The sequence below is a fragment of the Neomonachus schauinslandi genome, chromosome 1 (assembly GCF_002201575.2).
Source record: "Neomonachus schauinslandi chromosome 1, ASM220157v2, whole genome shotgun sequence".
Lineage (NCBI taxonomy): Eukaryota > Metazoa > Chordata > Mammalia > Carnivora > Phocidae > Neomonachus > Neomonachus schauinslandi.
Window position 1 is genome coordinate 145,098,146 of NC_058403.1, and position 17,613 is coordinate 145,115,758.

General features: G+C 46.6%; 1 protein-coding gene across 7 annotated transcripts in view; it reads right to left on the bottom strand.

The window, feature by feature from the left end:
* TRAK1 (trafficking kinesin protein 1) overlaps positions 1-17,613 on the bottom strand; it is a 177,501-nt gene that overhangs the window by 58,698 nt on the left and 101,190 nt on the right. For 2 of the 7 annotated variants that reach the window (XM_044920644.1, XM_044920642.1), the window contains exon 1: positions 6,191-6,254. The exons of the other annotated variants lie outside the window; for them this stretch is intronic. In XM_044920644.1, the coding sequence (XP_044776579.1) occupies positions 6,191-6,254 (64 nt within the window). Of the gene's footprint in view, positions 1-6,190; positions 6,255-17,613 lie in introns of those variants that run through there. 7 annotated transcript variants of the gene reach the window in all.

Sequence of the window (17,613 nt, forward strand, 5' to 3'; positions counted from 1 at the left end):
CATTATTCATTCATCAAATATCAGACTGACTGTAAGATGTGTAGGATACTGTACTGGCCACGGTGTGTACAAATGAAAACAAAGCTGATTTCATGTATGTGAAAATACTCTCAAGTGATGACTCATCAGCAAGTTGTTTCTACTCAGCTTTTAACTCAAATCTAGGCTATCCTTGACAAATGATGTCAAATGATGTCCATGTCTATATATATAATAAACATTGAGGACACAGCATTTTGAACACAAAACCATCCTAGACTCGTCACGTCACCCCCTATTTCTGGGTTTAGTCCTTCTTCAGGATATTCCCTGCCACCCACCCCAAATCTACCCCCCCACCCTGGGATGTTAAGGAATTCTCAAACCTCATCCACACCTGCATTCATTTCAAGGTTAAAGGCAGCAACGGGCCAAAGAACATCTTCTCTGACAGAGTAATTTCTTCAAAAGCCAAAGCAAGAAAACCTAGGAATCCCTGTGCCAAGAGGGAGATCCTGGACCTCTGGATGGAGCTCAGCCCCAGGAAGAGTCAGGGAGCAAGGATGTGTGCTGCCCTAGAAGCAAGGACCAGACACCGGGATGCCGGGGAAGAGAGGTAGGGACTGAGTTCTGGACTGCCCCCGGGGAACACTGGACAGGAAGGCCGTTAAGTGGAAGGGGTGGCCTCTTACAGGGTAGAGGGGCTTCCTTCTGTGAGTATCCCTCTCCAGACCTACTCAGTATACCGTCAGAGACGTCACTGTCCCGAAGCTCTACCATGCACTGTCCCGAGAATGGCCACAAGCCACTGGGGCTATTTACGTTCAAATTTAAATTGATTAAAATTTTAAAAATCCAAAATTCAGTCATGCTAGCCACATTTCCAGTGCTCCAGAGCCCCACGTGGCTAGTGGCTACCATACCGGACAGCACAACACAGAATGTTTCCATTGTCACAACAAGTCCCACTGGACGGCAGCCCTCCTCCAGAGGGTGCCCCTTCGTTTCAAGATAGAGCTGTACACTTCCTGACCTCCATGGTCTGTGCTTCCCCTAGAGCCCCCTGCCCGCATGACCCCCACTGCACCCTCCTGCCACGAGTGTCCTTCTGCCCTCTCCTCCTGGTGCCATCCACCGTGCAGCCTTCTCTCAGTGCTCCAAGCACCCTCCTCCTGCCACTTCTTGGTCCCGTTGTTGCAGAGCCCCCATTACTGAGGGTCATGGTCCAAGGACCTCACTTATGCCATTAAAAATAAATAAATAAGAGAAACATCATGCTCCAAAACCTGGGATCTGGGCTTGCATCGACATCTGAGGGAGGACATTACCGCTACTTTCCCAAAGCCAGTCAAAAGAATGGACAGTTACATTACGCATTTATACTTAATTCTTTTTTTTTTTTTTTTTTAAGTCACTTTTACACCCATTCAGAAGGGTGCTGTGTCTGGAAAGGGAAAAGCCATCCTCCGCTTCCAAAGGTGCATCCCACAATAAACACAAGATGAACACATGGGGCCTGTTTGCATTGTGCAGGAACATTAGAAAATCATCTTGAAACCTAGGAACAGCTTTTCAATGAATGCTTAAAATACCTCCAACAAAACTTTACTCCCAAGCTAGCCACCCCCCACCTTGGGGTGGCATTTTAGAGGTCACTGCAGTCAAGCGAGTACCAGAGCACGCGTGACAGCCCCCCTGTATCGTCACGGACTTTTCACTATGGAGTAAGAAGCCCAAGGAACAACTTCCTCAGCCGTCCACCGGAGCTTCCCCGTGATGAGATCAGCCTGAGCGAGACCACCCCGTGCCCCGACACTCACGTCTGCAATGTTGTACAGCAGGCAATGAGGGTGCATGGGTACAAGAGAAACTAGCAAGAAACAGGTGGTAAAGTATATACCTTGGGGCGCCTGGGTGGCTCAGTCGGTTAAGCGTCTGGCTTTGGCTCAGGTCATGATCCCAGGGTCCTGGGATCCAGCCCCGCATCCGGCTCCCTGCTCGGCGGGAAGCCTGCTTCTCCCTCTGACCCTCCCCCTTCTCGTGCTCGCTCTCTCACTCTCTCTCTCAAATAAATAAATAAAATCTTAAAAAAAGACACTACACCTGGGCACATGGGTGGCTCAGTTGGTTAAGCAACTGCCTTCGGCTAAGGTCATGATCCCGGAGTCCTGGGATCGAGTCCCACATCGGGCTCCCGGCTCAGTGGGGAGCCTGCTTCTCCCTCTGACCCTCTCCTCTCTCATGCTGTTTCTCTGTCTCTCTCTCTCTTTCTCTCAAATAAATAAATAAATAAAATCTTTAAAAAAAAAAAAAAAGACACTACACCTTGTTCAAAATGCCACTCACCTTCTGAAAGGGATTTTTAAAAAGAACTTACTAACTAGACTATTTCTGAGAAAATAAAATTAAGCACTGGCCTAGAACATCACGGTTTACAGAAAGCTTTTACAGTTGACCCTTGAACAACATGAGTTTGAACTGCGCGGGTCCACTTATATGTGGATTTTTTTTCAATAAATGCCGTACAGTACTGTGAATATATTTTCTCTTCCTTATGATTTTCTTAACAACATTTTCTTTTCTCTAGCTTACTTTATTCTAAGAATACTGCATATAATATATACAACATACAGAACATGTCAATCAACTGTTTATGTTGTTGGCAAGGCTTTTGGTTGACAGTAGGCTATTAGTAGTTTTGAGGGAGTCAAAAGTTCTACACAGATTTTTTGTATTGTGGGGAGGGGGTCAATACCCCCAACCCCCACGTTGTTCAGGGGTCAACTGTGCTTTCAACAACTCTTCACTATGGCTCTGGTCAGTGTGGCTATCCCCACTCTCCAGACGAGGCATCTGAGTTGACAGAGGCTCACAGAGGTCCCAGGATGTGCCCAAACCACATGGCCATGCAGAGTGCAAAACGGGCCTCAGACAGAAGCTCCAGGCCAGTGCCCTTTCTGGTGATCTCCACACTTCTAGAGTCATTACAAAAGTACACTCTCTTTAACTTAAAGACATACACTTGAACACAAGCCTTTTTAAATATTGAAAAGGCCTCACAGTTTTTAAAAGCATACTTAAAAAAAAAAAAAAAGTGACCAGCATAGCCAAGAAACAACAGGAGATTCTGTGACAGACCTAAAGAATTACTTTCCAGACCAGCTGGGGCTGGTCTCCACTGACACTGGCACAGTTTCCCAAACCCGCCTGATGTAAAGAATCACCTAAAGCACGTGCTAAAAATTCAGATTTCTCAGGACCTCTCTGGATCTGGAGTAAACCCAAGAATCTTCTTTTTAAATAAGTGGGCGATTTTCATAATCTACCAGGCTTTGGCGGGGGGGGGGGGGGCCCCCAACCATTGTAGGTAGCCAGGACCTGGTCTGACACTACACTTTAAACTATAGGCACCAGTTTATCTGCGCAAATTCCGCGAAGGCCATGCTATACGGTGTTGAGAGCTGGTTGTCTCTAAAAATGACCTTAAGATACTGGGCAACCAAGCCCTCCAATTTCTTATTATTCGAAGCCCCTACCCCATGCCCCCTGTTACACCCTCTGGGGTCTTACTGCTTTTGGCTGGGGCGGTGGGGAAGATGGTGTGTATGATTCTATAACTAAGACTGAAAAGGTGAAGGATACAGTCCTTCGACACCAAATAAAGCTCTCCTAAACATCAGAGAGAAAAGAGAACAGCAGCTATTTTTTTATTCCAATTTTAAAAGAGGGGTCTATATATATATATTACTCGTCAGTGCTAACCCTGCAATGTAAGTGTGAGTCAGTAACTCTGACATAAATGGTGATTTTGCATCTTTTTCAAAACATTTGACTCATCTTTTGTTATTAATATGGAAAGTTCCCTGGAAGTTTCCCTCATTACCGATTCAAATGCCAAATGGTAAGAGAGACAAAGCAGTGCTGTGTTGTCTACTCCTACCTGGCCTTCTCACCACCCAGTAGGTCAGGACTGGGAGATGAAAGGGCTATTTCATTTGCAATTTTAAAGATGCATATATAAACAAAGGCAAATTGCATTTCCAGACCAACTGCAGAGGCCAGCAAAGAACCCAACTAGTGGGAGAAATGAGTAAAGGAGTTGACTACAAAATTAGCATTTACTTGAAATCCCAATCCCCTGGGTTTCCTAAGCTAAATGATTTCTGGGTTTCCGTCCCCTGTTTTGCTATTTTAAAAATGGGATTATGAAAATGCCAGTTGTCCTAGTAAATTCTGTCCCAGTGGCCCTCTCCCCTTCATCCAAACTGGAATGGAGGGTAAAGGCAAGTATTTTGCTCAACACACACTCAGAGAGTAACTGCAATCAACATTGATTTACCCTTGGACAGATGAGTCGCCTCTCCTTCCATTTTCCTTTCGGTTGCAAGAAGAGAGATCTGGCTGCCTCCAGGGCCAAAAGACTCAACTGTGAAATGGCTGGGTAAGAAAATCCTTCTGACAGACACCCAGATAAGAGTCAGCCAGCCTCCTCTCACCCCTCAGACTGACTACCACCAGCGACTGGCTTTATTCCCAAGGACGAGGGTGTAAAGAGAGCTGGACGGTGTAGCAATTGGGTCAAGACAGTAAAAAACCTTCCTCCCCCACTTCTGGAGGGATCCGCGGGAGCCATGGCCACACCCAACTCCTCAGCAGTCTGGGACAGGCACTCTGCTGGAACTTATGCTCCCTATTCCAGTGATCCAACACAGGTCCATACTTTAAAAAGTTAGGGAGGGCTTGCTCAGTGAGTCCCAAATCACCAAGGAAACTCTACAAATTCAGTGACAGTTCTGAAAAGAAGCATCCCTATCATTGCCTCTTGGAGCGGGGTAACAGGATGGGAACTTGCTTCAAGAACGATATATCCAAACGAGAAAAAGGATCCAGCCACCTTTTCCCCAAAGACCCTTGGAGCTGCTCACCACCACCATTACTCAGGATATTTAAAAACTGCACACGGACTCCACATGACACCATCCTCACCTAATGCTGGGGGACAGTGGGGCTCAACTGGGGAAGTTTCTCAGCACAGTTACATACCCACCCACCATCCCCGAGGAAACCTCTCAGTCCCTCTCCTGTTGGTCAAGGCAGAAACCAGCAGACAAGAGATAATTATGCTCAGCTTACTGGCAAGGCCAGCTCCCAGCCTGCTACATCATTCAGGTTTATCAAATGTGTTCATGGTTAGCGCAGTCTCAAACTCCTGATTCAATTAAGAAACAGTTAACCTTAGGGAACATAGCATCACTAGGGACCCGACCCTCAGACTGTACATATTGTGTTCTTTTCGGGGGGGGGGGGGACATGCAAAAGACATGTGATTTGAGGGTCATTTTGAAGAAGAAATTAAAGAAGACAGATCCACTTTGTCCCACATGATTCTGAGGCCCAACACCACAGGAGCCTAAGGGCCCTCTCCTGTGGCCTCTCTGAGAACGTACCTCAGTGCTATTTTCCAGGTACCCGAAACCTCCCGAGGCTGTCCGGCCACACAAACTCCACCCAGTCTCCTCTGGAATGTGCCACACCCTCCCTGCACAAACTGAGCCTGTGACCGAAGGAGACAGTCTCTCCTGCCCCTCCCAACGTCTCCCCACCCCCATAGCTCGGTGGGATCCCACCCGCAAAATTCATTTGAATTGCCTGCCAGGTGGGAAGCTGCTTCTGCATTTTCTCCAGCCTCCCCCACGGGCCCCCAGGTCTGGGCTCAGGAAAGGGAGGATTCTTCCAGGCATGCTGCCAACAGTCCAGAGAGCCACCTCCTGAATATACTACTCCCAGCCCCATTAATAGCAGAGGGGTCACTGAACACATCTCCCCTTGCACACGCGCACGCACGCACGCACACACACACACACACACACACACTTGCATGCACATCAACACCACACTCACACCTCACCCTGGAGAGAATTCAATCCAAGAGAAGTATAATGCTCACAAGCGCTGCACACCAACACCATCTGCCCTTCGGAGCAGAGACCGACTAAGCGCAGAGGAGTCCCCAGGAGCCCTGCCCACCTGCCATCTCGTCCACCATGCCTTCACAACTGTCAGAGCCATGCATGCCTGCAGTGCTGCTGGTTCCCATGCCCCCCCCCCACCGCCCAAGTCCCCAGGAGAGGTTTCAGGACCACCATCCCACCCCAGAGGGAGACAATGCCCCTACACATTCCTGCTCTGTTTCACAGGGGGCCATAATTACCGTCCGAGCATTCTTCATAATACCAGTCTAGTTCATAATAATCCGCTTCAATAAATTTCTGCATAGTCAGTATTCTCGCAGAGGAAAGAACGGACTTCACAGCGCCATCAACATCAAGTAAAACACTGCCATGCCTCCCTGCCCTTCCAGAACACTGGGCAGAAGAGCATCCTGAAACACACCGGAATTAAGCCGTGCATTCTTAATGCCAGTCTGCAGCCGAAACAGAAAAGAGGCCCTGAAAAGCAGAATTCTGGTGGGGCAAGGACAGGAGGAGCAGAAAGAGAGGCAATTTGCAGAGCTATCGGAGCCCCCAGCAGCACTGCTAATAAGGCAGCAGCCGCCAGCCGCCCTGAATGGGAGTATCCGTTATCGTCCTATCCAGACGCGAGGAGGGTGACGTCAGGGACACATACCACCACCGGGAGGTCTCACTCGAGCCTCGCCTCCTGCTCTTGCCTCCCGCTCGCTGATCATCTTTCAATCTAACAGTTGCCATAGAAACTGGCCAGCTCTGAAAAATGATGCAGAGATGAAGGAAATGTCTTCCAAGGATGCTGGGAGCAGGGGCTGGGAGGTGCCACCCAGGGAGAAAGGAGGGTGCGGGCAGGTGGGGACCGGGGGTCTTGCCACCATCATCACTTCCAACAAACCTAAGGACAAGAATATCTGCTGGGTTCTGGGCCGCTACAGAGTCTGCGCTTGAAAAATGCCACCTTCTAAAATCTGCAACCATTACTTTTGGTTTTCTTTCGCCAACCTGATTTAATACATTAAACACCTCTCCTTAACATTTTTGACCACCACCTAAAGGAAATGTAAATTACTCAGAAAATGGAAATGTTTTCACTGAGATGCAGTTCTGCTCCCCTGCGCATGCCTTTGCTCAAACTTCTGGGAAAACAGCCTGCAATATACGAACAGGGGAGAACGCCATCACAAAGGGGCCCAGGCAATGCGATAGGCTGTTTCATGGACACTCACGTGTGTGATCCAAGTACAAACAACAGAAGGCAACAGCCCACCTGCAAAATGGTGTGGTTGCCTCTAGGGAGGAAGGAAATGGGGGCTTTGCAACTGTCCTTATAAATGCATCGGTAATGTGCTATTTCCTAAAGAAAAAAAAAATGGAGTTACCATTTATTAGTTCTAAGTGTTTGGTATGTTTTAAATACCTCATTAAAATGAGTAATGGATAATTAGACAGATTTTGGACTTACTATAGGTAACTCCATCCCTTAAACCAGGGTTTCTCAACCTCAGCGCTACTGACACTGAAGATCAGATCCTTCTTTGCTGTGGGGCTGTCCGGTCATTGGGGGGGGGTGGGGGAATTAGCAACACCCCTGGCTTCTAGCCACTTAGATGCCAGGAGCATCACCCTCTCTCTCTCTCTCTCTCTCTCTCTCTCTCCTTGTCAATGTAAGGACCAAAAATGTCTCCAGACACTGCCAAATGTCCTCTGGAGGCAAAAATCTCTCTCGAAAACCAATGCCCTAAAACAAAACTACCTACCGAACCTCACCAGCCTGTTGGCTGAATACTGTAACTATCTGCTGCCATCAGCAGCAGCAGCACGGGCTTTGATGGGTTTTTCTCTTAATTTGCTACTCAAGACCATGTAATTTGTGAACGAGTAGTAGTAAAAGGTCTTTTTTCCACTACCGAGAGGGCATGCTCCTTTCCTTCTACAATGACTGAACAGGGACAATTTCCCTTTATTCTTCCAGTTGCCTACGGTGCCTCAGTTAACAAACGTGGAGACGTCCGTCTAGGGCAGGGCTTCCAGGAGTTAATGTGCCTTGGAAGCACCCAGAGCTCTGGCCAAAATGCAGATTCGGATGCAGCAGGTCCGCAGCAGGCCCAAAATTCTGCATCTCTAACAAGTTCCCACAGGACAGCAATGCTGCTGGTCCCCAGACCACAGTTTCAATGGTGAGGTATGTCAATAGGATGGATAGATTGGGGAGGGTAACATATACAATGTGTGTGTCTCTCTCTCTGCATTTGAATAAAAAATTTTTTAAGAAGAAAACTATGTTTTTGTGTGTATACATGTATATATACACACACATATATATATACGTTTATAAACATACATACACACATAATTACAAACCCTATATATAGACTCTTGGGCAGAATCTGTACTACGTATAGATAGATCTATCTCAACCTTCCTAAATCATGGGAAGCAGATAAGCCTTTAATGATGCTGTGCTGTGAGGTCCCCAGAGCTGGCTTCCTGTCCCCCGGGTAGGTTCCAGAATCTTCTCCCAGCTCCAGGTACCCCTTCCTTACTTCAGGGCCCTGTGCTTTTACCAGGCCGTGCCTGCCCACCAGCACAAGATGCTTCAAGCAGTTCTTCCCACTTGGCCCAGCCTGCACACTGTGAGAGCGTGTCCTGCCCCGAGTGGAAAGCAGGGTTCCTGCCTCTTTAGCAACATCAAATAGCAGAACCTTCTCAAGTCTCAGAAGGGGAAAGGAAAGTTAAAGGCAGCTGGTGATGAATCTTGGCTCAGGCTGTAAACAGGCTTTTGAGAAAGTTTGGAAGACGTACAGTGCCAGGGAATGGTACTGTCTCTGGTCACACTGTTTCCCAGCTGTCATCTACACCCTGGAGGACCTACACCCCTCCCCACCCAATTCCAAATTTTTCCTGGGCAACGTAGAGAGCAGACCCCATGCCTCCTTCACCCACTTTAATCCCTGCCCTTCCCTCTCCCTGACCCCAACTTAGATACACATTTAAGATTTTCTAGGACATCTGCCTATTTAAAGTCAGCAGCCAATGATTTTAATTCCGGCTATACCTGCCCCCATTATCTGAACATATTTCTCCCTCTGGCCCTCTTATCATGTCTCTCTCTGGCAAGGACAGCACCTCTCAACAGGCCCACAGCAAACCCCCACGTGAGACGTGAGAGAAGGCTGGTGCCCCAAGGTCTTCCACGGTTAAAAGTTCCTTAGGGTAGGGGTGCCTGGGTGGCTTAGTCAGTTAAGTGTCTGCCTTCGGCTAAGGTCATGATCCCAGGGTCCTGGGATCGAGCCCCATGTCAGGCTTTCTGTTCAGTGGGGAGCCTGCTTCTCCCTCTGCCTGCAGCCCCCCCTGCTTGTGCCCTCTCTCTCTCTCTGAAATAAAATAAATCTAAAAAAAGTAAAGGGGCGCCTGGGTGGCTCAGTCGTTAAGCATCTGCCTTCGGCTCAGGTCATGATCCCAGGGTCCTGGGATCGAGCCCCACATCGGGCTCCCTGCTCTGCGGGAAGCCTGCTTCTTCCTCTCCCACTCCCCCTGCTTGTGCTCCTGCTCTCGCTGTGTCTCTCTCTGTCACATAAATAAATAAAATCTTTAAATAAATAAATAAATAAAAATTAAAAAAGTAAAAATAAATAAAGTTCCTTAAGGTGTTTCTAAAAAGATGATTCTAGGCCTCCAGTCAATAATTAACAGATTCCCCTATGTCTGGGGGAAAGAGTCCAATATGAATTTGCAAAATGAAGATGTAATAAACAAACAGGAAATGCAAACTCTGTAAAGCATCACAGAAAGTCAGATGAGGGTAGAGACCATTTAAAGAAAGTCATGGCACATTTCCTCCAGCACTATAAATTTTTAAAAATACTTTATTCCTAACACATCATCATAAAGGCAAAAAATAATGGATGGATGGATGGATGGATGGATGGATGGATGGATAGATGGACATACAGACAGACGACAGGCAGACTAACAGGCACTTTAATTTCATAGTTAACAGTGCGGGCTTTTGAAGTAAGATGGCCTGAGGTTTGGTCCAGGCTCCTCATCCACCATCTCTGTGACCTTCTTAGACACCTGAGTCTTATCTGTGAAATGAGGTGATTATAATACCTGCCTCAGAGACAAGGCGAGGTTTTAATTAATTAATTAATGGATGGCAGAGCACTCAGCACAGTGCCTGGGACAAAGTGAGTTGGCAATAAATATTAGTTTCCGATCATCTTCATCACTCAAATTCTTTAAAAACATAAATAAGCCAGTACAGGCAATTAAAAAGAGAGTACAATTCTCTAAGCTATAATTAGGGAAATGAGGTAGAATCGTCATGTCTTGGCTTGTCCCCGCATAATTAATGAAAAGGCACTGAGTTCACAGTAATAAGCGAGAGTGACAGTTGGTGGGAGGCAGGGCGGGGGGCGCATTTCTAAACAGTCATATATTACTGAATACAACTTACATCAAGTGCAAAGACTATACATATCCAATTCATGTCTTAAGAAAATGGGAAAGAAAACAGTGTGTATCAACAAGTACAAAGGAAAGAGCATCATTTGTGGGTGACTTCCATGGGCTTCAAGCAAGATTCAAAGTGAACATCTACACCAAAACTCCCATTTTATAGGCTCAGAAGGATAAAGCAATCCATCCGCAGCTCTGCGGAGACGGTGCTGAGGTTAAGATCCAGGTGTATACCTGCCTTCAAATCCACACTTTCCTCCAAGAGTCCCATGGCCCCGAGGGTCCCAGCCTTCCCTTCCCACCCACCCACCCCCCCCCCCAGCTTCCTGCAGCTGAAAAAGCAAGCTTCCCCCCCACCCCAGCCCTGGCCTGGGCTGCCCCCATCACCACCCCACCCTGGGAGAATCAGGATGAGGGACAGGTCCCAGGAGCAGCCCCAGAGAAGCCACCTCTCACTCACCCTCATCACCCAATACCATTTAGGATATGCAGGCTGCACACCAGGCAGCCAGCACTTTCTAGCTCACTCATTCCTCAGACCCTGCTACCTAATCACCAGCCCCCTCGCGGTGCAGATGAGGACAGGGGACCCAGAGAGTTTAAGTCGCTTGTCCAGGACCACTCAGCAATAAGAGCATCTGGATATAAATTGGGCATGGTCCACCTCTAAAGTCTTCCCCACTTGATAATTAAGAAAACATCCAAGGATTATTTACAAATGAAATGTGAAAGGGAAAAAAAAGGGGGGGGGGAGACAAAGGAGATAAAAACTCAAGTTGGCATCTCACAGCAAAAACAAATTGTGGGGGCACCTGGGTGGCTCATTCGGTTAAGCATCCCACTCTTGGTTTCGGCTCAGGTCGTGAGATCGAACCCCAAGTCAGGCTCCGGGCTCAGCGGGGAGTCTGCTTGAGATTCTCTCTCCCTCTCCCCCTGCCCCACCCACTCAGGCTCTCTCTCTCCCTCACATAAATAAATCTTTTTTAAAAATTGTGAAGTCTTTTTTTTTTTTAAGAACAAAATAAAAAATGATCACGAAAGAATTAAATTGAAAATATCAATGGGACTTTGTGATACTAAAAAGAAATCCTATTTCCAGCTCTGTCAAGAAAGTGGCACTCCACCCATGACCAGCAGGTTAACATTCTGGTGTCCAGCTTTGGGTGAAATGTCAACAGGGCTCCTTGGAGAGCTGCTAATTCCATGCCTTGAGGCAGGAAAAATCAAGATCCACCTACAACCGCGGGCATGCAAGAAAGCAAAGATGGCTCCACAAGGTCTTCGGGGTAGAAGTGATAAGGCGCAGAAGCCAGCTTAAAAGGACAGTCAAGGGCCAGGTTGTGACTATTTGAACATCAGAAACAGAATACAGTTAATGACATTTAAAGGGAATAAGTTGAGTCTGTAAAGGCCATGACAATCAGGGAATGCCAAGACTAAAAAGGCAACCAAGTGAATGAAGCAACTGATATATAAAGGAAAGAAGATAATAGGAAGATATTTTTAATCCCTCTTAAGAAGTAAGGGGAGGGTGGGCGTGTATGACTGTTCTGTATCTGCCACTAATATCTTGTGTAAAGCATGACATGAACATTTCTCTAAGTAGGGTGGCTATGAATAAGCCAACCGGATATGGAATGAGGAGGCAGGTAGGAGAACAGAAAGGCCTGACGCCGTGGTCACAGACTACACCCAGGCAGGAGGGTCGGGTCCCATGTTGCGAGGTGAGCTGTATGTTCGCTTTTGTAAAGCACTTAAGAGAATCAAATAGATTTGGTCGGCAGTGTTAGGGGAATCTAAGGCATACATTTGTGATGAGATGTAACTGTTTAAAAGAACTTAACTTCTGAGTTTCTAATTAATTAGTTCTGTGAGCATATGAATTAAATATCCATGTACCTATGAATGATTTTCTATATATACCTGAACCTATACATATATGTATACATAATTTTGAATAGTTATTCAATACGTTTAAAAGATGAGTAAACACTAATAATGAACAATTAAAGCACAAATAATGCAGTTATGAGTTTGCCCCAAAGTATCTGACGTCCCGGCACTCGCCACATGCCACTTTCCTTCCTCCGTGCCCCTCGGTGATCGGCACAGGCCCCGCGCTGCCACCCACTCAAGCAGGTGGGTATAAGGATGGCTCCCTGCGTGCTTCCCTCCTGCTAGGAAGGAGAACCACTCGACGGCCCCAATCCCCTCTGGAACATGCTCCCAGTCTCTAGGGCTTCCCTCCCTTCAGGAAATAGTGCGGCTGGCCTTCTGTCTGCACCCAAAGGAGGCCAGGAGCCTAAAGACAGAAAAATGGGCTTCCTGGCCTTCCATTCCAGACAGGGCTGCTGGAGCTCGAGTAAAACACAGCCTTACAAGCAGACCTTCCCTGCACCTGCTACAGAGAGGAGGCTTCTGGGGAGCTCTCTTTCCGATCTTTAGTTTTTAAAACATGGCCACTGCCAGTCACCGAGCTCCTGCGGCAGAAGGCAGGCTGTTAGCAAACAGCTTGCTGTCAGCTACCCCCCTCCCAAACCATCTCCACCTCATTGCAGGCACAGGAAAAGCAGGCGCCCATGCCACCTCCAGGGTTCTCTGGGGCAGAACAAAGCCTGGCTTTCAGAGACACATCCAAAGGCAGGGAGATGGCATTCAGCAGGGCACTGCCGAGCTAACGTGCAGCCGACCTTGATGCAGTTACTAAAATCCGAGAAGCACACGGAGAAGAAACAGCTCGCATGTGTCCCACAGTTCCCAGTTTGCTTGCTGCAGCCTTGGGGGGCTGCATGGGGCATTCCACTCCTGGGACCGGCGGGTCACGGGGCTGGTGTCACAGGCTTCAAACACAAACCAGAAGCTCCACCGAAGAACCCCGACTCTGCTCCTGCTGTGACTCGGAGCCTCTCTGGCCTGAGCGCATCCCCCAGGAGGAGCCAGTGGGGGTGCGAGCTGAGCTGTCATGTCAATTTCCCACCTGAGTCTGTTCCAACTTTGTCGTAGACGTGCTGGAGTGACATGAAAAGGAAAACAGTCAATCTGTACAGAACTGCTTGCCAAGCATTTTTGGTCTTAAAAGAAAAGATACTCAGATTGGAATCTGGTTTGATGAGAAAAAAAAAAAAAAGCTGGCAGGTGGCAGATGCCAGAGTAAGCTCAGGGGCCATGTGGGTAGACTGCCGCTGGGGAGGAGTCCCTGACGACCCTGCTGACCGGACCCTGCACCCAGAGCTGCAGGTGCTATCAGGCAGGTCCTCCAGCTCTGCTGGGGCCTGGGCCCACACCGGGCTGGGGACGCTGTGACCAGGTGTGGCTCATGCATGCGGAGTGCCCAGGCAGCCAGGGCCGCTCTGCTCCCACCTCTGCCCCTGCAGACACCTGGGGAGCTAACAGCAGTGCAAATGGGCCCAAGGAAGAGTCCACTCGTGTGAGGGATGAGCAAGAGAGGGGAGTGGGCACAATCCAAGGCTCATTTGGATGCTCACCTGGAAACAAGGCCCCCGGTGTTGGAATGGCAAAAGGACATGGCCAAAACGTGGGCGTTTACAGGAGAGAAATTCATGGCAACTATTTATAAATATATTGTAAGGTATGCATTTTGCTATCATTTTTGTTGGCAAATGAAAATGAGAAGTTTTCCCTGGCTGTAAGATCCCTTTTCCGTCCCCAACACATCCTCCACCCCAACCCTATAATTTATCTTTCCTCCCCTCACTCAACCCCACCCACCACACATAACACCTGGGTGAGAACAGATCCCCAGGGTTCCACAGGACACCCTTTCCCCCACATTTTCTCTACGTCATCACCTCGTGTAACTATTAACTCGCCCCCCCCCACTTTCAGGAAGTCAGCACCGGGTGTTACTTATCCATTTCATTTGTCTAGGCTCAGAGCATGTTGCAGTGCCTCTATTTTTGCTGCACTTAGGATTTTAATCAGACGAAGGCGATCTTGGGAAGGTGGCAAAAACCAACATGATCTCTGTATTCCATAGGTGGTTTTTTTGTTTGTTTTTATTTTTAAAAAGGAAAAAAACTTTAACTTAAAAACATTATATCTTTTCATTCTCTCTTACTCAAGAAGGATTTATTAAACACTTATTTAACGAAAGGCACTGGGCGGAGGGCTTTGGCCCATTCAAACACAAGGCAGACGTGGGCTCTGCCCCCTTGGGATTTACTCAGTGAATACGGAAATTATTTGCAACAGCTTGTAGCCTTTTAGAACATAAGCCTTGCAGAGATCTAAATCTTAATGAGAAAAGTTCTAGGCAATTTAAAACGTGCTTAGAGAATTAGGCCAATATTTCTAGTGTTCTGAGAATTCTTTAAAATTTTCCCTAGAATTATCACCTGAGAGCAATAATAGCATTTTTATTTTAAAAAAAGCAAACACTACCTTTTTTTTTTTAATTTATGAAGCTGGTTTTACTTTTTAACAATTTCTTAAAACTGAAAATTAAAGTCCCAAGTCTCATAATTCCTATTATACAATACAGAAAAAATACTTTAAAAGAAAATGCAATAAAACAAAAACAAGAAATAACAACAATAAAAGAACTTTGTCCTGGGATACCTTTGACAAAAGAGTAAAAATTAGCTCTCAATGACATATTTTGGAGAGCCAAGGAATGTTTAATGCTGACTAATTTCCAGATAGTAAATCTGAGTCCCAAAGAGGCTATGAGATTTGCTCAAGGTCACACATGGAGTTGGCAGATGAGGGAGGCGAGGCCCTCTAACACAGGGCTGACTGCTGGGTCTCTCACAACTTGTCTTCTTTAAGAACCACTCAGAAGAGGAAAACCTTCACCATATAGGGAGGTTACCTAAACCTCAAATAGACATCCCCTACTCCCACACAGATTAGCTGCATCTCTCAATCCTAGCTAAACTTCTAGAGATAACATACATTACTGTTCTCTCTCATGAAGCTTTAGGTGATCCCTGATAACACTTTGAATTAAAAAATACCACATGCGCGCGCACGCACACATACAATTGAGTACTTCAATCGTATTCTTCAGGCCATTACTTATTGTCATTTTCCAAACACTCATTAATGGGTAACAACCTGTACAAGCCAAGAAAAGGGTAAGACACTCTTCCTCAGGTGTCTTGTAAGAAAACATGTACGCCGTGTTCAGACTTCTTAAAGACCAAATACGGTGTTTTCAGACAAAGTGCTCCTGAGTACTACAGAGCCAGATTCTTGGAAATAAAAAGATTTGGTGAAAGATGAGAAGATCATAAATCAGAGCTAAAATGCTGTCCATTTTAAGTACCTCAAAAGTACATAAGACCTTTTCAAACCAGATAATAAGGCCTGGGCTGCACAGTTGGTCCAGCTGGGCTCAGACCCTGTTTCATACCCATCCTGTGTGACCCTAGGCTGGGTCCCTCTGAACCTCGGCCTCCTCGTTTTAAAAATGGGGATAAGAATAGTCTCCACCTCTGAGCACTGCAGGGGGACTCAAAGTGCCCAGAATGTAATAAACACTCAATGGATGTCCTTTTCATTTATCATTAAGCACCATCATGTACAAACCATCAGCAGAAATTAGAGATGAAACCCAAAAAGAATTCTGAATCCAAAGAATGAGGGATCCACCAGTCTCTGAATCTGCTGACCATTCTTAGGTGAGGAAAACATCAGGAAGTTTATGAACTCTAAGCACCTCATGGAATGATGCCCTACTCATCCACTCACTCAACATTTATTCCTTAGGGTTCCTAACGATTTCATGACTCAGTATATGCTCACCAAGAATGGGCTGCTTTTCTTGCAGTGAGTTAATATTTCATCTAAGAGTAATAATATAGTTCAAAGAATCTTAAAAATTGCCACATTTTCAAGCCGAGTAAATTTCTAGAAATATACTTGAAGGAAATGTGTTGGGTTCACACATACTGATGTAGAAGGGTGTTCACTGGTATGTTATCTGAGGAAAAATTAGAAACAGCCCAGATTGCCAATAACAGACCAATGATTAAATATAAATGATGGGATATTAAGCAATAATGAAAACTGTTCTTCTGAAGAATTTTAACACCATGGGGAAATGGTCAATGTATATAATTAAGTAAAAAAGCATTATTGTCCCAGATACGTAATATATTTGTTGGAGGAATAAAACCACTTAAAAATATCTCACAAAAAAATGAGAAGTGGTTGCCAAGTTAGTCATCTTTTTGTCCTAATTTTTGCTAAATTATCTACAATCAGCACACTTTTATGACCAGTGGATATATCATTTTTAAAACTTCACTCCCTTTAAAGACTGTTTACGTTCACTAAACGGCCAGGCACTAACGGCTGAGCAATGGAGTCGGCTCCATGATTCTGTCAAACAGTGACAAGCATCCGTGCTTTTTCCACCCTGAAAATCAGAAATGGATGCTATCTACCAATGCCATGCCACCAACAGAGGGTCACAAAACTTTTAACTTAAAAAAAAAAAGAAAGAAAACATTAACAAGCTCACTCAGGACCAGGACTGAGACACGAGAGGAGCATCTGTGGATGTAGGAGCAGGGAGAAGGTGCCCCTGAGGACAGAAAGGACAGGACGTGGCATGGGCTGTGGCCTCCGTGCAAATCAGGCAGCTGGTAAGAAAGATGACAAACCCGTGCTCAGTTTCCGGAAGCCTCTGGAAACGCCTCCTGTGGGTGGAGAGAGATGCAGAAGCCGCCTCCAGAAAGGCAACAGCTAAAGCAAAGGAGGTGGGGGAGGCAGGAGGCCCCGAGACAGGAGACTGACAGGTGTCCGCCGTTAAGCAGAGGAAGGAGAAAAGAGATTTACCAAAAATGAACAGGAACAAGCCAGACCAGAGAGTCCTGGACCGAGAAGAGGCAGAACTACAGCACTGCTGGGGACAATTCAACTGCACATGGAGGTGCCACAGCCCACTCTAGAGCCACAACAAGGAGCCGTGGCCCCCAGAGAGCCCGTGGCCCGCGGAGAGCCCGCCGCCCGCCCGCAGACAGACCACTGTCTCTCCAGCCTGGCCGTGGGGGATCGTAGGAATCGAGCTCTTTTCCCTACCAAGGGTCATTTGTGTTTGTTCCCAAACCCGTCCGTGTCCGTTTTGCTTGTTAATGTAATTATACAGTTACGTTTATTATTTCATGAGTCGCACAGAAAAAGAGCTGTTTCTATGAAAGCGAAGTTTAATACCTTGAAAGACTAAATTAAGGATTAA